This window comes from Takifugu flavidus, chromosome 3, assembly GCF_003711565.1.
Source record: "Takifugu flavidus isolate HTHZ2018 chromosome 3, ASM371156v2, whole genome shotgun sequence".
Lineage (NCBI taxonomy): Eukaryota > Metazoa > Chordata > Actinopteri > Tetraodontiformes > Tetraodontidae > Takifugu > Takifugu flavidus.
In genome coordinates this window covers 13,626,307-13,644,761 of record NC_079522.1, presented here as the reverse complement: position 1 = coordinate 13,644,761, position 18,455 = coordinate 13,626,307, and the positions used below count along the sequence as shown (strand labels likewise).

General features: G+C 41.4%; 1 protein-coding gene across 18 annotated transcripts in view; it reads right to left on the bottom strand.

Moving 5' to 3' along the window:
• dmd (dystrophin) overlaps positions 1–18,455 on the bottom strand; it is a 167,528-nt gene that overhangs the window by 29,107 nt on the left and 119,966 nt on the right. For 13 of the 18 annotated variants that reach the window (XM_057026113.1, XM_057026114.1, XM_057026115.1 and 10 more), the window contains 11 exons: positions 18,010–18,221; positions 17,744–17,898; positions 17,219–17,405; positions 14,195–14,367; positions 13,955–14,111; positions 10,820–10,931; positions 9,600–9,868; positions 8,844–8,990; positions 7,074–7,136; positions 4,405–4,468; positions 1,929–1,989 (listed from right to left, as the gene is read on the bottom strand). In XM_057026113.1, coding sequence (XP_056882093.1) covers positions 1,929–1,989; positions 4,405–4,468; positions 7,074–7,136; positions 8,844–8,990; positions 9,600–9,868; positions 10,820–10,931; positions 13,955–14,111; positions 14,195–14,367; positions 17,219–17,405; positions 17,744–17,898; positions 18,010–18,221 — 1,600 coding nt within the window. The remainder of the gene's footprint in view (positions 1–1,928; positions 1,990–4,404; positions 4,469–7,073; positions 7,137–8,843; positions 8,991–9,599; positions 9,869–10,819; positions 10,932–13,954; positions 14,112–14,194; positions 14,368–17,218; positions 17,406–17,743; positions 17,899–18,009; positions 18,222–18,455) is intronic. The other 5 variants (XM_057026123.1, XM_057026112.1, XM_057026117.1 and 2 more) reach the window with 1 other exon arrangement.

Sequence of the window (18,455 nt, the reverse complement as noted above, 5' to 3'; positions counted from 1 at the left end):
CTGATGAGAAGTAAACAAGAGCACTGCAGCACAAACATGGACTCAGCTGCTTGGCGAGCATGTTCTGAGCCACCACGAAGAAACCCGTGTTCACAATTGTACTGCATGCTCTGTTAGGTAATAAATGACTGGCTAGACAGGATACGACAGTGCTGGTAAAGGGGTGTAAACGCATAAAGGTAATCGCCATGATTTTGTCCTGATTTTCAAGGATGGAGAACATCAGTTATCGAATGTCTTACAATATTATCCTTTAAGATCATCCTGTGGTCTGAGGTGTTTCTCCCAATAATCGGCTCCGAAAACGGTCGGGGCCGACAATAGGAAATGTTAAACTCGTTCAATGTTTCCGATCAAAAATCTGCGCGTGTGGGGGAAACCCTGTGATGCAGAGCCACGTGGAACGGAATGTAGCCAATCAAGAAGCCAGCTGAGGAACAAGGAAGAAGGCGTAACAAGCACGGCTGACCTGCCGAATCGTTCTTTCTTTAGTTTGGCATTTTTACCGTTAAAAACTGTCCTAAGACCACTGTCGTTCTTCTACAATTTTCTTAGATCTCATGTGATCATGCGAGAGTGAGAATTCTGGCTTGGAGGACTAGATTCTAGATTGGCAGTGGGACAGAATCTTTGTGTGGTGGGTTGAGATCATCAGAGCACAACACACACAGTACGATCACAACTGTTCATTCCTGATTTCTTATCTTCAGGTGTGAGGTTTCTAATGGATAAAAAATCTCTCTCAGAGTTAAAATGTCCGTATGTGTGGCCCGCCTTAGATAGGGAAGACAGTGACTGAACCAAAATGATCTGGCTTTAAATCATGGATGGATGGATGGATGGATGGATGGATGGATGGATGGATGATGGATGGATGATGGATGGATGGATGGATGATGGATGGATGATGGATGGATGATGGATGGGTGGATGGATGGATGATGGATGGATGATGGATGGATGGATGATGGATGGATGGATGGATCATGGATGGATGATGGATGGATGGATGGGTGGATGATGGATGGATGGATGGATGATGGGTGGATGGATGATGGATGGATGATGGATTGATGATGGATGGATGATGGATGGATGATGGATGGGTGGATGGATGGATGGATGGATGATGGATGGATGGATGATGGATGGATGATGGATGGATGGATGATGGATGGAGGATGGATGGATGGATGGATGATGGATGGATGATGGATTGATGATGGATGGATGGATGATGGATGGATGATGGATTGATGATGGATGGATGATGGATTGATGATGGATGGACAGACGGACGGACGGGCGGACGGACGGATGGATGGAATGTCAAATGAAGGTCAGTCAGAGATTAAATTGACAAATAGCCATAAATGTGAAATAATTAGGTCTGATCACTGTTACGACAATAAAACATCAATTACGAGGGAGATTTTAAAAATCTTTCTGTTCTTCGACCGACACACAAAACCTGAAAAACACTAAAAAACTTATTTTTGTCCCAAAAAGGTTCAAGTGGTCTTTTCTAGTTTTAATACTCCACTGTTCTTTTCTTTTCTCTGTTATTTGCAAAACAGACATAAGCGACAAACCTGGACATGAATTATTAAAACACCCGAGCAAAGATTAGCACAAAGGGCGGTAGAGAAACCGTGGCCAGTGGTGGCCATGTTGTTATCATGTTGTTATCAAGCAGCTGATGTTAGAGGTTGACAGATGTTGTTCATTTTAATATTGAAAGCTATTGCTGCACTTTGTTGCCTTTAGTGTCTTTAGCATGCAAGTCACTCTCTGCTTTGTTTGTTGATGTGTTCTGAAGCTACAGAGTTGTCAGGCGTGCTGCACCCAGCATCTGTCGCTGCAGCGGAACAACAACCAGAGTGTGTGTATGCAGCGCGTTCATACACGGCTCAGAGATCACTACTTACTTTATGTAGTAGGGCACATTGTTTGGGGAGATTCCCTGCTCGAAGGGGCTCTCTACAGATCCTGCAGAGACAGAAAAAAAACCCAAAGGTCACACAAAGTGATTGCAGGCTCTTTGACTCTTTATGGACATTTTACTGCTGGCTCAACATCCTGCGACTCGCACAAAATTATGCAATATGTGTGCACAAGGAACGGTTATCCTTAACATTAGGTGCGACGTTCATTTTTTTTTCATAGTAACATGTAAGCTAATGAGGAGCAGATGAGAAAAAATTGTCATTATCATTTCTTTATTGTGCCCGTAGGAGTTGACACAGGAAAAAGTGGGACGGGCTCCCTTTCTGGGAGTTGTCAGCACAGCTGGGATGCCTCGCTGACCAATCAGGGGGGTTTGGCTGTAATTTGCTCGCCGTATAAGCATGACTGTGCCCCACGGGTGGAGTAAAGTGCATCATGCACTGACTGGTGGAACAAACGAGGTGTGCATCCGCTCAGCAGAGCAAGGAAAACAAAGACACAGCTCTTCCAAAGTCATCATTTTTGCTTTCTTTTTTATTACAGCACCCATCAACATCTGTATCGGCCCCGTGTTATAGCTCCATTATCAAGATGAATTGACTCGACGTGGTGGATGTCGTTTTTCTTTTTCCCTACAGGGAAGGTTTGAGTTTTTCGCCTGCTTGATGTGAGCTTTCAAACAGCAAATCTGCTGCTCTACCATCTGCATTCCTCTTGTTTTCTCCTCCTCACAAGCCCTCCTGTGGCTCTTCCATTTTTTAATCACCGCCATGAGCCTGTATGTGATGAAGCAATCGTTTGTTATTGGTTGTGTTTTAATTGTTCTGCAGACGAGCTCTACCTTAACTAAATGGAATTGATGTGTAAAAGCAGCTTGCTGTTTGATGAGTGGCTCCAGGTGGAGGTGCTTAAATGTATTCAAACACGTCCCTCTACAAGCTCAGAGAGTTACTGCAAATGTCTGATATATTCTGGTCTAAGTTGTTTGTGAGTAATGGCGAGGGCCATACCAACTGCTAAAGAAACAATGGGGGATTCTTTATTGCAGCCTATTTGTGCTGCTGGAATTTGGAAAATTGATGTTATTTTTGAAAATGTCTCAATCCAGAGGGAACTGTTGGGAAGAGGCGGTTGCTTAATGGCTCAGTTGTTGTAGAATTTCATGTAAATCTGAGCCTAAACTAGCTCAAATGCATACTAAAATATAATTAGGAGTAAAACTAATGTGGGTGGTTCTTATTTCAGTCATGTGTTGGAAGTGAACTCCTTTCAATCTAATTGTATATTTATGGCGTAATAAAGGGTGAAATCCATGATTGACTCCTGAGCTTGGCAGAAGTTGACACTTTCACCACCTCCACCAGAGCATTAGGGAATATTTTTATCTTCAAGGAGATATGTGGTCCACATTTATTGTGTAGGACTAGTGTTGAGGTAGTGCATGGTTATCAGCTATGATGAGAAAAAGATGATAGGATTATATTGTACTCAAAATACAAATTGTTGTGGAAATTGCAAATATTCTTGAACAACGAAAAGGCCCCTGAGATCAGGCCCAGTGGGTAAATTAGATTATCCATTCTTGAGTTCTGTGTCCAAACACAATGGAGCCAAATTATTCCTCCCACGTGACACAACAAAACTTTTTTTCTATTTTGAGGTTGTTGAATACTATTTTCTCCAAAATGGGGAGGGGCTTATAATGCTTATGTGTGCACCGAGTTCCATAATCTGTAAATGCTCTTCAACTTTTCAGCTTGCTGGCTGCACCTCATGGTCAGGAAAATACGGTAAATATTGTTGAAAAACTGGATCATCAAAATGCAATTTCTGAGTGTGTGTTTGGGTTAAACAAGAATGACTGGAATCTTTTGCCTCAGAAAGGTCAAAAAAAGACACATGAATGCAAATGCGTCTTGCACTCTAAGCTGCTTGTTGCTAAGCTACATTTGGATCCACACACAATAAAGGCAAAAGTAAGTTCACTGTCAGTGACTTCAGCCTCCGTGTTCTTCATTGTCTCCCGGGGCTGAAGAGAGCATGTTTTTCACCCCGCTTTCATCAATGCAAAAGTCAATCTGGGATTTTCATCAATATGCAACTGCCAACGCATTGGTCATATGGGGTTAAGTGCTAGGTCCTATTTGAATTCAGCGGGAAAACCAGAAAAACAAGTTGCATAAACCAATCAATGAAACATCGGAGGCTCGATCAGCAGCCAACAGTAGCAGGCTGAATGCGTGGTCTCCTTCTCGTTGCTAATTCAGTCCCTCAGTGACCTGTTGACACTGGAACACTGCGTCACCCTCGAACACATCACTTATTGAGGGCCACTGAGTGAGATGCTGCTTATCGCTTCCTCACACACACACCGTCAAGCACCTGAGGGCTGTTGGCAGGAGTGTGTGCACTATGATGTGCAAGTGTGTTTTATTACTATAGATGTACTTCACTCACCGTGACGAAGGCCAAAATCCCTGTGAGCATCTGTCAGCTGTTTCAGGTGTTCTGTAATGGAGATCTGCCAGAGAAAGATAAAAACACAATTAGAATGATATGATGTTTGTCATGGATGAACACATGGACTCAGTTGTGTTGGCTTAAATTCTCTTTACTTCTGTAAAAACCAAACTGCATTCTGTTGACATCTTAATGAGTATATAAGGAGTAATTGGATGAAATCTTATTTCTTTAATAAAAGACAACATTTAGGGCCTGATCTACTAAAAGTTTGTGTCTAAAAACATGTGCAAACTTGATAGTGTGTGCAAATCTGATCTATTAACGGTGCACCGAGGTTAGTCTCTGTCAAATGAGCAAAATAGAACGCACAATCCATTTAGAGTGTCTGCCTTTATGTATGCAGCTTATCAGAATGTGCAAAATACTGGGAGGAGGAGATGCAAATGTTATCGTTTCGCACCCGCAATGGGATTTATCAAACCTGAAACTGATTGGGGTCGCTGTTTTTCATCTATATTTGGCACGTTTGAAAGGCGGGTGCAAACTGGAGTGGAGACATATCCCCTCTCCGTCAGAGCCCTTTCTGAGCTGCTGGGTGACCTCAGGGCTGATTTGCAGCCAGGCGACAAAAAGGAGCCACATCTTCTATGGAAAAACTCCGTGCAACACCACGTTTTCTTGCATCTGGATCGATTCAGCGCACCAAAGCAGTTAGCGCCGGTGCCTCCCAGCATAGTTTTTTAGTGTGTCTCCATGGTGACAGCCAGCATTCATTTAAATAGCACTGTCCACACCAATTTTGCACCTGCAAAAAATTGCACATGGAGTCATAGTCGATCACCTCCATCACTCCCACTCAGGGCCCCTGCTTGTTTAGTTTGCTCGCACAATTTAGCGCTTGTTATTTAGGATCTTAGTTGATCAGGCCCTTGGACTCTTAACTCATATCTTCAATATCTAGATTTTAATGTGGTTTTAAAGTGGATGTATAGAAAATGACACAGCTGAATGTCACCGATGATGCCATCACTATTTGTTGTTGATTGGAACAGAAAATGCACAGGTCACCTACCACAGTTGAAAAATCAAATGTGCAGAACAAGATGGTGAGAAAACAGTATTATCAAAGAAAAATAGAGGCTATCTTCACAAAGTATAAATAGAATGACATGAAGCCTCCTCTGAGTAATGAAGAGCTTTATAATGCAATGAGGGGCTGAAGGGAGAGTGCCACTACGAATATCTACGCTACAGAGGGTGAAAGTGGAGGAGAGACAAAGACAAGCATGGGAAAGATAATTGAATTTGTAGTGGAGGAATTAGAGAGGATGCTGTCTCCTGTGAGTCTCCTTCAGCTCTGAATGAGCTGTCTATCTAGATTGAGTTGAGATAATTGGAGCAAATCTGCACGCCTCTGCAGGTACATGCAGAAGGCGAGGAGAAGTCCATCAGCAGCCCGCTGACTTCCTCTCACGAACAGATCCATCTGAAGGCTTGTCACTGATCACACCACATCAGTCTTAAAATCCTGCTTCCAATAAAGGATGTTGATTGGGATTCAGTGCAAAGAAAAGGAAAAATGAAGTGAAGGATACTTCCTTTACCTCAGCAACTGAATTGCACCTGTAAATAGTCTTTGAGTGTAAACAAAGACAGCGAAGGTCCAGCTCTCCGTTTGGAAAATACACCTACCATCCAAGCTATTTTGGTGATGACATCTCTTGGGAGTGTCAGCAAAACTCCGGACAACAAACAAAAACTGTTTGTGCAGCAGCAGTCGATAATTTGTGCGTGCAACACAATGCAAAGGACATTAGAGCCGGCTGCCGCTTTATCGATGGAAATGATTTTTTTTTGCAGAACTGCACAAAAAGAAAAAATAATGCAACGTTTTCTGTCATGTAAAGATGCTTCCAATCATTGGATGCCTGACTTCTTGATCCTAATTGCTGTTAAGCCCAGCGGTTGGTCCAGGGCCTTGCATGGCTCCGGAGTTGACGTGTCAGAAACAGAAAAAAAAAGAAAGTATACACATATAAACGACGAGTAGTTCATCCTTTAAATTCTCTATGCCAGCGTTGTATACACGAGTGCTCTCAAGCTTATTGAGATCATTCTGCAGGTAAACCAAGGATGAAAATTTAACAGCAATATTGAGGAAACATTTTCAAACTTGCCACTTAATCCAATGTATCATTTGCATAAAACCTTGGTATCAACGCTTGCCAGCACGCTCCACGCTGAGCATTCCAGGGGGAGATGCTGCTTGTTCATCATCACGGATCTGTCCTGACACAATGTTCAATGATCTAAAGTTCCCAGGCAACGCACGCAGCTCCAGCTGGCTCGGCCAAGCATTGGCAGACAGATTAGTGACAGATTCTTCTGCATCCGTCACTGGAAGTTTAAAGGAGTTTGAACTTTCTCTGACGAAAGCACTGATGCTGTGGGACTGAGAGGGGTTATCACGCGGTCTGAACAGACGAACAGACTGATTAGCAATCCTGCCTTTCAACCGCTAAACGAGAAGTCCGCTGATGACGGATTATAGAGGGAGTGTGCGCTGAAATGGAATCTAATGAAGAATACACAAAGATGGAAGTGATGATCAGTCCTCCTTTTAGAGTCGCCCCCCATGACAGGAAACCAAATGGTGAAATTACCTTCAAGTTTGCATCACCCAGTCCATTTCGGCCTGAGCTGCATTTTCCCGTTTCCACAGTAACCTAATCACAATTGTACAAACAAAAGGAGCGAGACTGTTGAGAAAGAATTTGAGGAGAGCAGCGTGTCCGTGCCCGGCCACTCATCTTTGACCTTTTAAGTGTAACATGACACTAAACTAACCAAAGTGACTTGAATGTGCGTGTAACACACACACACACACACACACACACACACACACCACACACACACACACACACACACACACACACACACACACACACAGAGATTTGTATCCACAACCCTGCATTTAAGAGTGATGAACAAACATTCTGCTGCCAGTCCTTCCTGTCCAAACGTCCAAACACATTTTTTAAAATCCTTATCTTCTATCAGGCCCAGCACAGAACACAGTAGACCACTTATGCTATCACAGGCTCTGACATTTTAGGCTTTATATCACATTTAAAGACATCTCAGTCATACAAAAACACCTCAGTGAGGTTCGATTTGACTGACCCGTGGTGGAGACAGGCACTGATCATGATAAATTTTACATCTTCGTGTACTCGGCTCTGTTTAATCTAATGTAAAGTTCTCCATAAAATTACCTTCACCAAAAACAGCTATTTTGATATCTGCGATAGATGTGGTTTATCTCCGACAGACAATTTCTGTTGTGTTCTTTTGGGCTTTTTCAATATCATGTTAGAACCTGGTCCACTGGCATTTATCTTTGGGGTAGCGCAGACTCCAACTAGTCTCACCAAGAAAAACACTGATGTTGTTGCTTTTATCCCCTCTGATGCTCCTCTTCTTGGTTACTGGGCATCCTATAATATCTATTATTTCATTGGAATCATTATTAATCTTTCTCCTTTGCCAACTTTGAACTATATGTTTCTTTAGTTTTCCTTTTTATTTATGTACCCACTTATATTCACTTATTAATGAATAATTTTTGCATTGATTTATTACTTATTTATTTTTTGGGTTTGTCTTCAGGGGATGTTGTTTTTCTGTTTTTTGTTCCGTTGTCCAAAAAGAATTATAATGAGAAACAAAAAAATCTCACTATAATAGCTTAAACAACTGGAATAAACTGATAAAAAAAATATGTATGTATGCATACTGTGTTACAAGTGCACCATATCACTGCATGTAATCAGATTAAAATATTATCTGGTATTTGTAGTATTTGGTTTGGTCTTTGTTGCATCTTTCTCTTGGAAAAAAACCCCTTTCTTTCTGCCTGCACACACTGTTGCTGTCAAATTCACTGTAACTTAAAGGCAAGCGTGTGCATGTGTGTGGAAACTTGAGCGCACAAGCATCTGGTCAGGTGCTAACTTCAGAGAGAGCAGCCGTCTGGTACTGTCACGGCGGTGTCCATCTCAGCTCAGGGGTCCCGGACATCACTTGCATCTGATTGCCACTATCTGTCACTTACAGCGAGAATCACTGTCGGACCTCCAGCCGGGCTGTGGCTGGGTTTATAGAGTCTGACTGAGCTGCATCCAGTGCTCCCTGTGATCTCCAACATATGCTGCACAAGCTTGAATCCCCCTCAAGTACGCACAGATATTCTCAAAAATAGCAGTCAGCCTGGAAAGATTAGACTTGGTTGTGTGCTAACAGCACCAAAGACTTCCCTGATTGTAATGGGGTTGGAGCGCGGCAACAATTCCTTGTTACATAGATTTCATATTGTAATAACTTGCTTTACAGAGTAAATAATTAAATACCAAACATTTGGGATTACTGTGTACCTGGAGCAGCCTCCACCGTGTGTTGAGATCATCAATGCGTTCCAGGTTGGCAGGCGACAGCTGGATGTCATGGGGACCAAAGGTCGACGCCAACTGATTCATATGAGTAACATCATCCTTAATCGGAGCAATCTCTTCCTGGAACTCCTGCATCATACACGCGCGCACACACACACGCACACACACACACACGCACACACACACAAAGTGTTTCTGCTTGAGTGTTTCCAGAGAGGACAGATGGGATCCACAGACAGGTTGTTAGGTTGGTTCAGTCTCTTTTCTCACCTACAGTGCTCTAACATTGAAAAGCAGATGCATCCATCATGTACTGTCCTGTTTTTCTGCTTATTTACTGCTTGCTGATGTATGGAGAACACTGAACTGACTTACAGTAAGCAGGATAAATGTAACGTGACATGTAGCGTGTATGGTCCAACTTTAGCAGTCTCAGCTTAGTTTAAAGGGATATATGGTCATAGCCTACCTATAGCCTTAAATACTTGTATGTTTAATCATTTAATATCACATTATTTTGATTATATGCACATTTGTTATCTGCCAGACAGTTTATGGTACAAACCATAAGAATGCTTTGATGCTTGTGCCGTGACCTCGTGAAGGGAAAAGATGATGGATGGATGATTGAGGCTGGTGTTGCTGGTAGATGTGTGGTGTGTAGATTGAACCCACCTTATTTGTTCAAATGTTAATGTAAAGCTAAACTGCGTCAACAAGTCCATTTGTCAGCCTCACCTTGGCTTTGTCAATGTTCTCTGGCAGTGATTCAATCAGCAGGTCGCCAACGGGTTCCCAGGCCTCCTTCACCATTTCAGCCTGTCTCAGCTGCCCATCGAGCAGGTCCTCTGCCTCCTGAAGCTCCATCAGCCGATCCAGAGCCAGCTCTAACTTCTTCTGCCACTCCACTGAGTCTGTGTTCAGTCGGTCCCACTTCATTATCACATCATCTGCCTCTTTGCGAATGACTCGGCCCACATTCTGGGCACGCTCCTCAGGGCTGATATCTTAGAAAGAACGACCACGGAAAGGAAGATTCAGTGGCAGAACCCGAACACATATTAGCTAACCCTCTAGTACAACAATGTCTGCATTAAAGTAAAGACTTTTTAATGGTAATTTACAGTCCAAATATAGTTTATTTCAAGGTTAGATTTGAAACGTTTTTTTATGTCATGTTAAAAGTGTTTCTACGAGTAGTGATTCCCTTGCCTGAATTGACTGACATGAAAGAAAGAGTCCAATAATTAAGTCAAAAAGGTGGCTAAAAAATAGAAACTTTAACCATCAAATGTAGACTTACTTTCTTTGTTTCTGTCCTGAATTTTCCTTTTTAGGAGATCTAAGTTATTCAGAGGTGAAAAAGTCATATTATCTATCTGCTTTTACACCTCTGCTACCTTAAATAGAGATAAACCTACACAGTTCCAATTGGAATGTTTACCCAGTGTTGAGAATTGGCAGCTGAATAACTTTGGTGGAACAATGTAAAAGTTCAGCTCTTTTCTCAAAACATACTCAAAGGCACCTTCTGCCATAGTGCAGAAGGTGCTGCAAGACAAGTGTGTGTGTGTGTGTGTGTGTGTGTGTGTGTGTGTGTGTGTGTGTGTGTGTGTGTGTGCTAGACCTCTGAATGCGGTTGTTATTAACTTGTTACCATGGTCGAGAGTTCAATGGGTGACTCAGATGTCTGTCCAGAAGGCAGGCCTGTTAAATGACCTGAATATTTCCTTCTATGCTGGAGTTAATCTCTGCTGCTATGGAACAAAATGTCGTAATTAAGGAGCTATTTCTGGGGTTTTCAGGCCAGCTCTAAAAGCACAAATGTTTTTAAAAGGTGCAATGTTGCCTAAACTAACATGGTTTTTAAAACATCTCTAGGAGATGCTGCAAGGGGCCAATCTGAACAATGACAAGGGGAATATCCTGGAATGAAGCATTCTGGACATGAACGTTACCCCTCTGCTCAGGTGATGGTGTGTCTCTGGGCAACTCTGACAGAAACACTCCTACATCGTCCAGAGCTTTGGTCACAACCGGTTCTTTAGCTCTTAAGTCTCTTCTGAAGCCCTGTGACAACACACACATTCACAAACACAAGACGTTTATAATTATTGTGGTCCGCTTTAATGTGTCTTTTGCTATGGTGCCCATTTGTTCGGTCAATATCCTGTTGACACTGATAATAATACAGTACAATACCTTTCTCTCCTCTGTAGTGAATATGATTTGTTATGAAGAACTAGTTCATTTGTTGTTAAAAGTATTGTACCACTTTATGCTTTATATCACATGCCTTATAGAAAAATTAGAGTCAAAGGTTGATACATTTATTTATTATAATGCTACACAGTCAGTGTTATAATGTATTAAAGCTAAAAATAGATGGTTTAAGCAACTGATGTTTGACCTAAGCAAAAAAATCCTAAGCAAAGAAAAAAAATCAATGTGAGATTATCATTATTATTATTGGATTACTGGATATATGATTTTGATTTGATTTGATACAGACCTTATGTATACAGCACAGTTTTCCCAGCTGATTGGTTTTCCACACACGCACAATCTAATAAGTGCAGTGTGGAGCGTGAGGACCAAACTATATTAGTATCCAGATTAGCATGTTAGTCACTGATGACTGAGAAAGAAGAGCAATGATGAGATCTACATTCACTGCCCGTTTATAGTTTTGAGAACAGCTTCTCTACAGGCGTTGATTGTTCAAAAATGGGGTAAATGTTGCTATTTTTTGTAACATGTTTGTTTTATTTTAAATTTTGAAAAATTCAATAATAAAACAGCCTTTTCTTATCTTCAGTCAGACATTATCAGGATGATGACACGAACCATTGAGTTACTATGGCAACCGATAAACTTCTTTGATTACAGATTTGTGATATGAAAACATGTGCCACCAGAAACTGAATCAGAATCATGTAATTTGAATTTGTAGTTTCATTTGAATCACTGAAATGAATAACAAGAGGATAAGTTGGTCCCTGTCACGCTTATCAGTTCAGCTTTCAATCCTGAGACAAAAATGAAAATTGGAATTTCATCACCTTTTGTCAAGAGTCATTTTTAAAAAAAATAAATGCCCTATATGTTGAGTTTTATAGAAAATGTGACACTGAAAAACAGAAAATGAGAAGGTTCTGTTTCAGACTGTGCCTCATGAGACGTCAAACCCCCCCCCGCCTGAATGATCGGTGGCTGTGCACATAAAACGCATGTGACTCGTTGCTTTAGTGTTGTGCTGCGTAGGTCAAATGTTTGGGCTCATCATTTAAAGGTGCCATTTCAGCGCCACAACGACTTACTTGTGATAAAGTATTAAAACACTTTTTTAGATAAATTATCAGTAGAAGGCTGGTTAAAAAAAGTGCTATTTTATAACGGACTGCTTGGTAAATAAGGCAGAGCAGCGAGAGGCTGTTCACTGCTTCCTGAGGGCTCTCGGGAAGTACAACCTGCCACAACATCTGCTGCTGTCCTACCATCCTCTGGCCAAAGTGTCCTGCGAATGGAGACGGTGATCAGATGGTGACAAACACAGTTCTCTTTTGAGCAACTGCATGTCTCCCACAGTGCTGATTAAGGTGTGTTTAGTAATTTTCTACACCGATATTTTTGAAGCAGAGCATATACAGGCACAGTGATTATACTTCTTCTGTATTTAATTATGTGAAATGTAGTAATTTCATCCAGTAATACAGAAAAGCAACACAACAGGCACGTCTGATGGATCCATTGTTTTGGGCTCGCTGTGGTCTCTCAGCTGATTGGCTTCAGAAATATTGTACTTATGGGCTGTGGTAAAAAGAGGATATGACTTACTATCATATTGACACGTCAAAAGCAAAGTGGCGCTAAGACACTTGTGTATACGGACATTTGCCACATCAAAAGCATCAGTTTTACAAGCGGCAGAAAATCACAGCGCTTTAAGCAAGTAAAATGCTGTTTTTTTCTTTTTACAGGTGTTCAAATGATCAGTTGTGTTAAATAGTGGTGAATCCCACACTGATCATTTAGAGAGGGGTTTGGCTTCCCTGAAAAGCTGAGACATGCAGTCTGAAACAAAACCTTCCAGAATTCCTATGTTTCTATTCATTGCATTTTCTTTCAACCTCGACACATTGGAAAAATTAAAATAAAAAATGACTCGAAAAAATCTTACTTGACAAGCAAAAAACAAAATATTAGGAAACTGGACTCAATATTCCAAAGACTTATTTTCTCTTCAGATTCTAATTTTCAATGCAATAATTCAAAAAAATATAATAATTAAATTCAAATCAGACAAAATTATTCAAATTCAGTTTCCTGTGGCACATACATTATTTCAGCCCTTTTGTACTTACAATATCTACAGTGTTCTCTTTATGTCCTAAATCCATGTCTCTACATTGTACATTGCATTGATTTAATTGTTTTTCCTCCTCTATTAAGTGAACTCTGTCATTAATGGATTGTTCTGGGTTAGCAATGAGAAAACTGCTGGAATATTCTAAAAATATTGCTTATGTGCAGATGCTGCAAATATGTGAGTATGTTATACACCCCCGGTGGGGAACTCTTTGATTGAAACCCTTTTTGAATGCAATATGCAAAAACTCCACTGTCCAGAATTACAGCAGATTAACAAGTGGCATGACCAAATCAGCAGAACCCATCATCTCACACATACGGCATAAAAACGGCACTGAAATGCTTTTCCATTAAAACTCTATGAATATTTGAATTCGCCCAGGGTCTGATTTGCATAACGTCAATCAGAGAGATACCAAGTCTGCGTCAAACATAAACAGCTGCAATGAAAGAACCAAATCTTTTATCATGCAGGTATTAAAACAGGCTTAATGTACTGGTTAGCAAATTGAGCTAAAGCTTCACAAAGACAGTAGACTATCACTGTCAGGAAAAATGATCATTCCTTTTTTTAAACAATACTTTTCACATCACATTTTTTTAGCTAAACTGCTGAGTCCATCAGCTCATCCAATACTGCTAAGAGTGCAAAAACACTGCTTATTTATTCTAAAAAATGACACAAAAAATACCCAGGAAACTGAAATCATGTGTCTGCTTACCCTGTGTGTATCCAGCTGTGCCTGTACTGCAGGGACATCTCCACCCACAGGGGGTTCTTTCTCCAGCTGCTGATTTCTAAGCCGCAACCAATTCAAGAGCTCTTGCAATGACATGTGAAGCCTCTTCCACGGCGCCATCTCTGACTCCAGGTGGGCCCTTGAAAACAAACGTGGTTTTCAATAACAGACAACATTTGCATTTCTTAACTCCACCGGCAGAAAACCCCAGATTCCCCTCACCTCATGCTGAGAGTCTTGGTGCGTAGGTCGTTCCAGCGCTGGCTCATGTTGTCCAGTCGTCTCCGGAGCAGTGCGGCATCCTCCGTGTCCCCAAGCGAGGTTACAATCCTCTGCCCATTCTCATCCAGAGAGTGATAGAGCTCTGTGTGGCTGTCAATCTCCGCCTGAAGGTCCTGTAGGTAATGCAGACACACACAGGCACGCATACATTTCATTTTCCTGGTAATAGCAGCAGCCATCCTTCAAGAATTCACTTTCCTCACTGCACTGAGTGTGCCGTAATGGGATCGGGATTTGAGAGTGTGATTTACTCCGTAAAAGCTGCAATCCCTGGGACTCAGCGGTAACACAAGTCTTAATGCACGGTGGATGAAACCTTTTGTCGCGCCAAAATGTCACGTTGTACCATTCATCGCAGCGGAAGCTGGTAGCTGACAGTGGCGGGCCCATCTCGCTAATCCATTAGTGTAAATACTCTGATAAGAAGGCCCCAGGAGAGCCAAGTGCATACAGTAAAAAAAAAAAGTGAATCTGAGCACTACCATTTTGGTACAAACGTGAAAAATACCAAAAGTTCAGGAAAAAGACAGCAGGAAATGTAATGTCAATCACTGGCAATTGGGTATGCAAATTAAATGCTAAATAATTTAACAAGGAAGACCTTTGCAGAACACATTACCTCTGTACAAAGTGACTAACTGCCAAGCTTTCCTAAAATGTCACAGCTCCAGGAACTAAACACACTGAAAAGTACAGTATATTTAATGACACATCGTGACTTTTACCCACTGTAATGTATTTGATGCGCAACTTCAGTTCTTTTGGATTTTTATTTTTCTACTGCTATAATGAATTAAATAGTAAAATTGATGCCTATTTTCTAAAAGGAATTCTGTCTGAAAAGCCATTACCAGAGCTGTATCTTTATTCCAATTCCACGTTACACTGACTGCTTGCTGTATAAAACTGCATTAGAAATTATACCATATTTGCAAATCCACAAATGCATTTAAAAAAAAGAGGCCCCTAAAGAAGAAACAGCCTTTAAAAGGAAACTGCACTCGCTGAAGGTTTAAAGAGAAATTAGAAAACATGAAATTTTAATACTCCCTGAGGGAAAAGTGGGTCATTGCACCACAGAATGGGACATCAAGAGAAATAGAACAAATAGAAAGCAGTGAACACGGTGAAAGCAGAGTGTGATATTAAATTATAATATATTCTACAGGAACATTTCTTGTAGTTTCTCCTGTGAGCTAAATATTCGGATGTCTTTGAACACTGAGCAGGTGCTGTGAACTTAAACTTTGATGCCTTCCTTTCCAAAAGGTGGCTTAAGTATTTATTGACGCCTCAACATGGCTTTGCCTTTTTTTGTCTGGTGGGACACTGAATGCCACAGTGAACCTGGAATCAGTTTGATTTTGGGCTTTTATTTGTAAAACAAGAGTGAAACAAATTAACGTTGAAATAGAAAAAGGTTCAAAACATGAAAACACACAAGTTGACTGTATAGAAATCGGATAATTGTTTCCAGAAAAATCTATTTTTTACATATATATTTATAGATATTCTAATTTACCGTATACAGAATTCACATGAAGCCTTTCTCTTTGACACTAGACATTCTTCACAAATTAACAATATAATCTCTAGTTTGACTTCCTAACCTGTACGTGGTAGACCTTCCGGCGGGGCATCCTCAAAACTTTACTCAGTATTCCCAAAAACTAGACAAGTAAAAGTAGCATTTTCTTCCATCTGTTCCCTGAAGATTAACTCGATTTAGGACTGCATGAGAACGATCCCGTTCTAAGTGTGTGTGGAAGCGTGACAAAGATTTGGAGATGAAAAGGGAGGGAAAGTCATGGAGATGGAGGGAGAGTTAGAGTACAGAGAAAGCATGAGTCAGACTGAGGACAAGAGGGGGAGGAAGATTTAAAGAACTTGAAAGGATGAATAAAATGATTAGTGTGCTCGTTTTCCAATTAAACCTTATCTGCATACAGCGTTGCACTGGAGCCCGTGTGCTTGTCTGCTCTTAAAATGCTCTGGTGCCATTATAACTATAATTTAACACAGAAGTTATCACAGCTTTGCTCACAGCGCTGCTGTTGTGCTGGAAGCTGCATGTGAAAAGGAAGTCCATGAATTTGTGATGCTTAGTTGAACATTCTTTTGAAAAACGTCTGTACGTGTGTGTGTGTGTGTGTGTGTGTGTGCCCTTTGCAGCAGTTATTGTGTGTTGTATGCGTGTCCGTGCGCATGCATGCATGTGCGTGGGTGCAGGGTGAAGGCCGAGGGTCAAAATATGTTCTCTTGCTGAACAGAGCCTTCCCTTCAACACCCACAAGGCAGTGGGAGTGATCTGCATTAGACTTCCAGGCATCAAGTGGCCAATGAAATCACACCATGTCGCCCTGTCAGCATTCCTTTCATACCAGCTGTGAGGAAGATGAGCAGTGTCTCCAACGTAGAGCGAAATGTCGTATACGACACCGTTACCATCATTATCAGCGACATTTCGCGTTTCCTACGATCACTTGTCAATCAAATTGATCCGTCAGGATGCTCAGTATTTGAAGGTGATGCTGCTCTGTGCTCTTCACACAACTGCATCTTTCAAATGAGCGTGATGATCCACAACACAGCCCAAAAACTGCTTGCAAATGGGCAGCCAGAATAAATGACTATATCTTTAGTTTTTACTGATTTTGTCGACAGTACTTAAATGCATCCAAACCAACATATTGGTTGGGGGGAAGAACAATTCCATGAGACATCTGTGGAGAACCACTTTGCCCAGCACTCTCTGATCTCATGTGGCTGCCCTGGATTGCTCATTTTTTCTGCATAATAATAGCAGTGGTAGGGAACATGAATATACTTTTTGCTTGGCTTCCAAATTACTTTCCTTTGAGTTATTCAGTAAAATAACAGACTTTAACAGAAAAGCCAATTCCACAATAAATCCAGCTGCACACTGGGGAAGGGGGATCCATGTGCATGGTGAGAGGGTCCTACCTTCCACTGTGCCAGGAGGTTCTTGGCTGCTGGCTGCTCTGGCAGTCTCTCTTTGTTGGTGGCATCTATCAGGACATTGCATGTTGTCTCAGCCTCAGTCAGCCAGTTGAGGAACTTGTCCAGGTCGAGGTAGAACTGCTGCAGGAGCTTCAAAGCTGCCTCCAAAGCCGTCTTTCTGTCTGAGACGCTGGAGTGACATTTGGCAGAAATTACAGAAGTAACCTCTCACGCATTCAATTTTCCACTCGTACAACAAAAACTCTGAGTACCCACATGCACAAGCACAAGAAGCTTTGGTTGAATTAAATGAAACAGCAAAATTACAGACTTTTGAATTTTGTGCCCCCGAACATACAAGATGGCATCATCTGCACAACAACTATGGCTAAATGAATAAAAAAGAGCAAAGCTCAGAAGTTACACAGCTACACAATGTAAGGCCATTTAAACTAAGTCTCTTCACTTCCACACTGATCAAGAAAGTCATTCAATATTCAGGTGGTGATAATCAACATACAGCATTACCGCTTGCTAATGTGTGTCCACGTGGCCATCATGTTGTTGTTGACTTGGGTGACCTTGTGTGTGTCGTCATTGGCGTACAAGGTCAGCAGATTGTCAGCAAGGGCATTGGTTTCATCCACCTGACCTTGCCACTGCTGCAGCTCTTTCATGAAGACCTGTAGGGGAGGAAATCCAGGTTAGTGATAAATATGTAGTAGTTGTCTCTCTCACCAATTTAAACCTGCAGATACCTGATGCATTTGTAAAGTCGGTAATTCAAGACCAACCTTGAGTTCAGCATTTTGTTTCTTTAGCTCATCCACCGTGTAGGTAATCTCAAGCCAGGATTCCAACCTATCACTGGCTCGACTGATGTGCACATCCACCCTTTTCTTGGCATCCAGCCAGTCGATGGAGTCCTGCTGCATGTTGTGGAGCTGTTTCATTCTGTCCAAGAGTTTGGTGTGAGAGTCCTCCCAGTGTGCTTGAAGTCTGTCAACTACAGGGACAAAAAAGGTGGTCTCAACATATTTACAATCATCAAATGTATGGCTGATTAACTGTCCAGAAAAACAATGATATATAGCCTGCCCCATCTAGTTCAGGTGTAAATGTTACCAACTTAAGCAAGGGCTTAGGCTGTCTAGATCACATTGTGTGATAAATATTGTGGTTTACACCTTATGAAAACATTTACATATTCAAAAATCATGCTCTTCTTGGTAAATTTGAT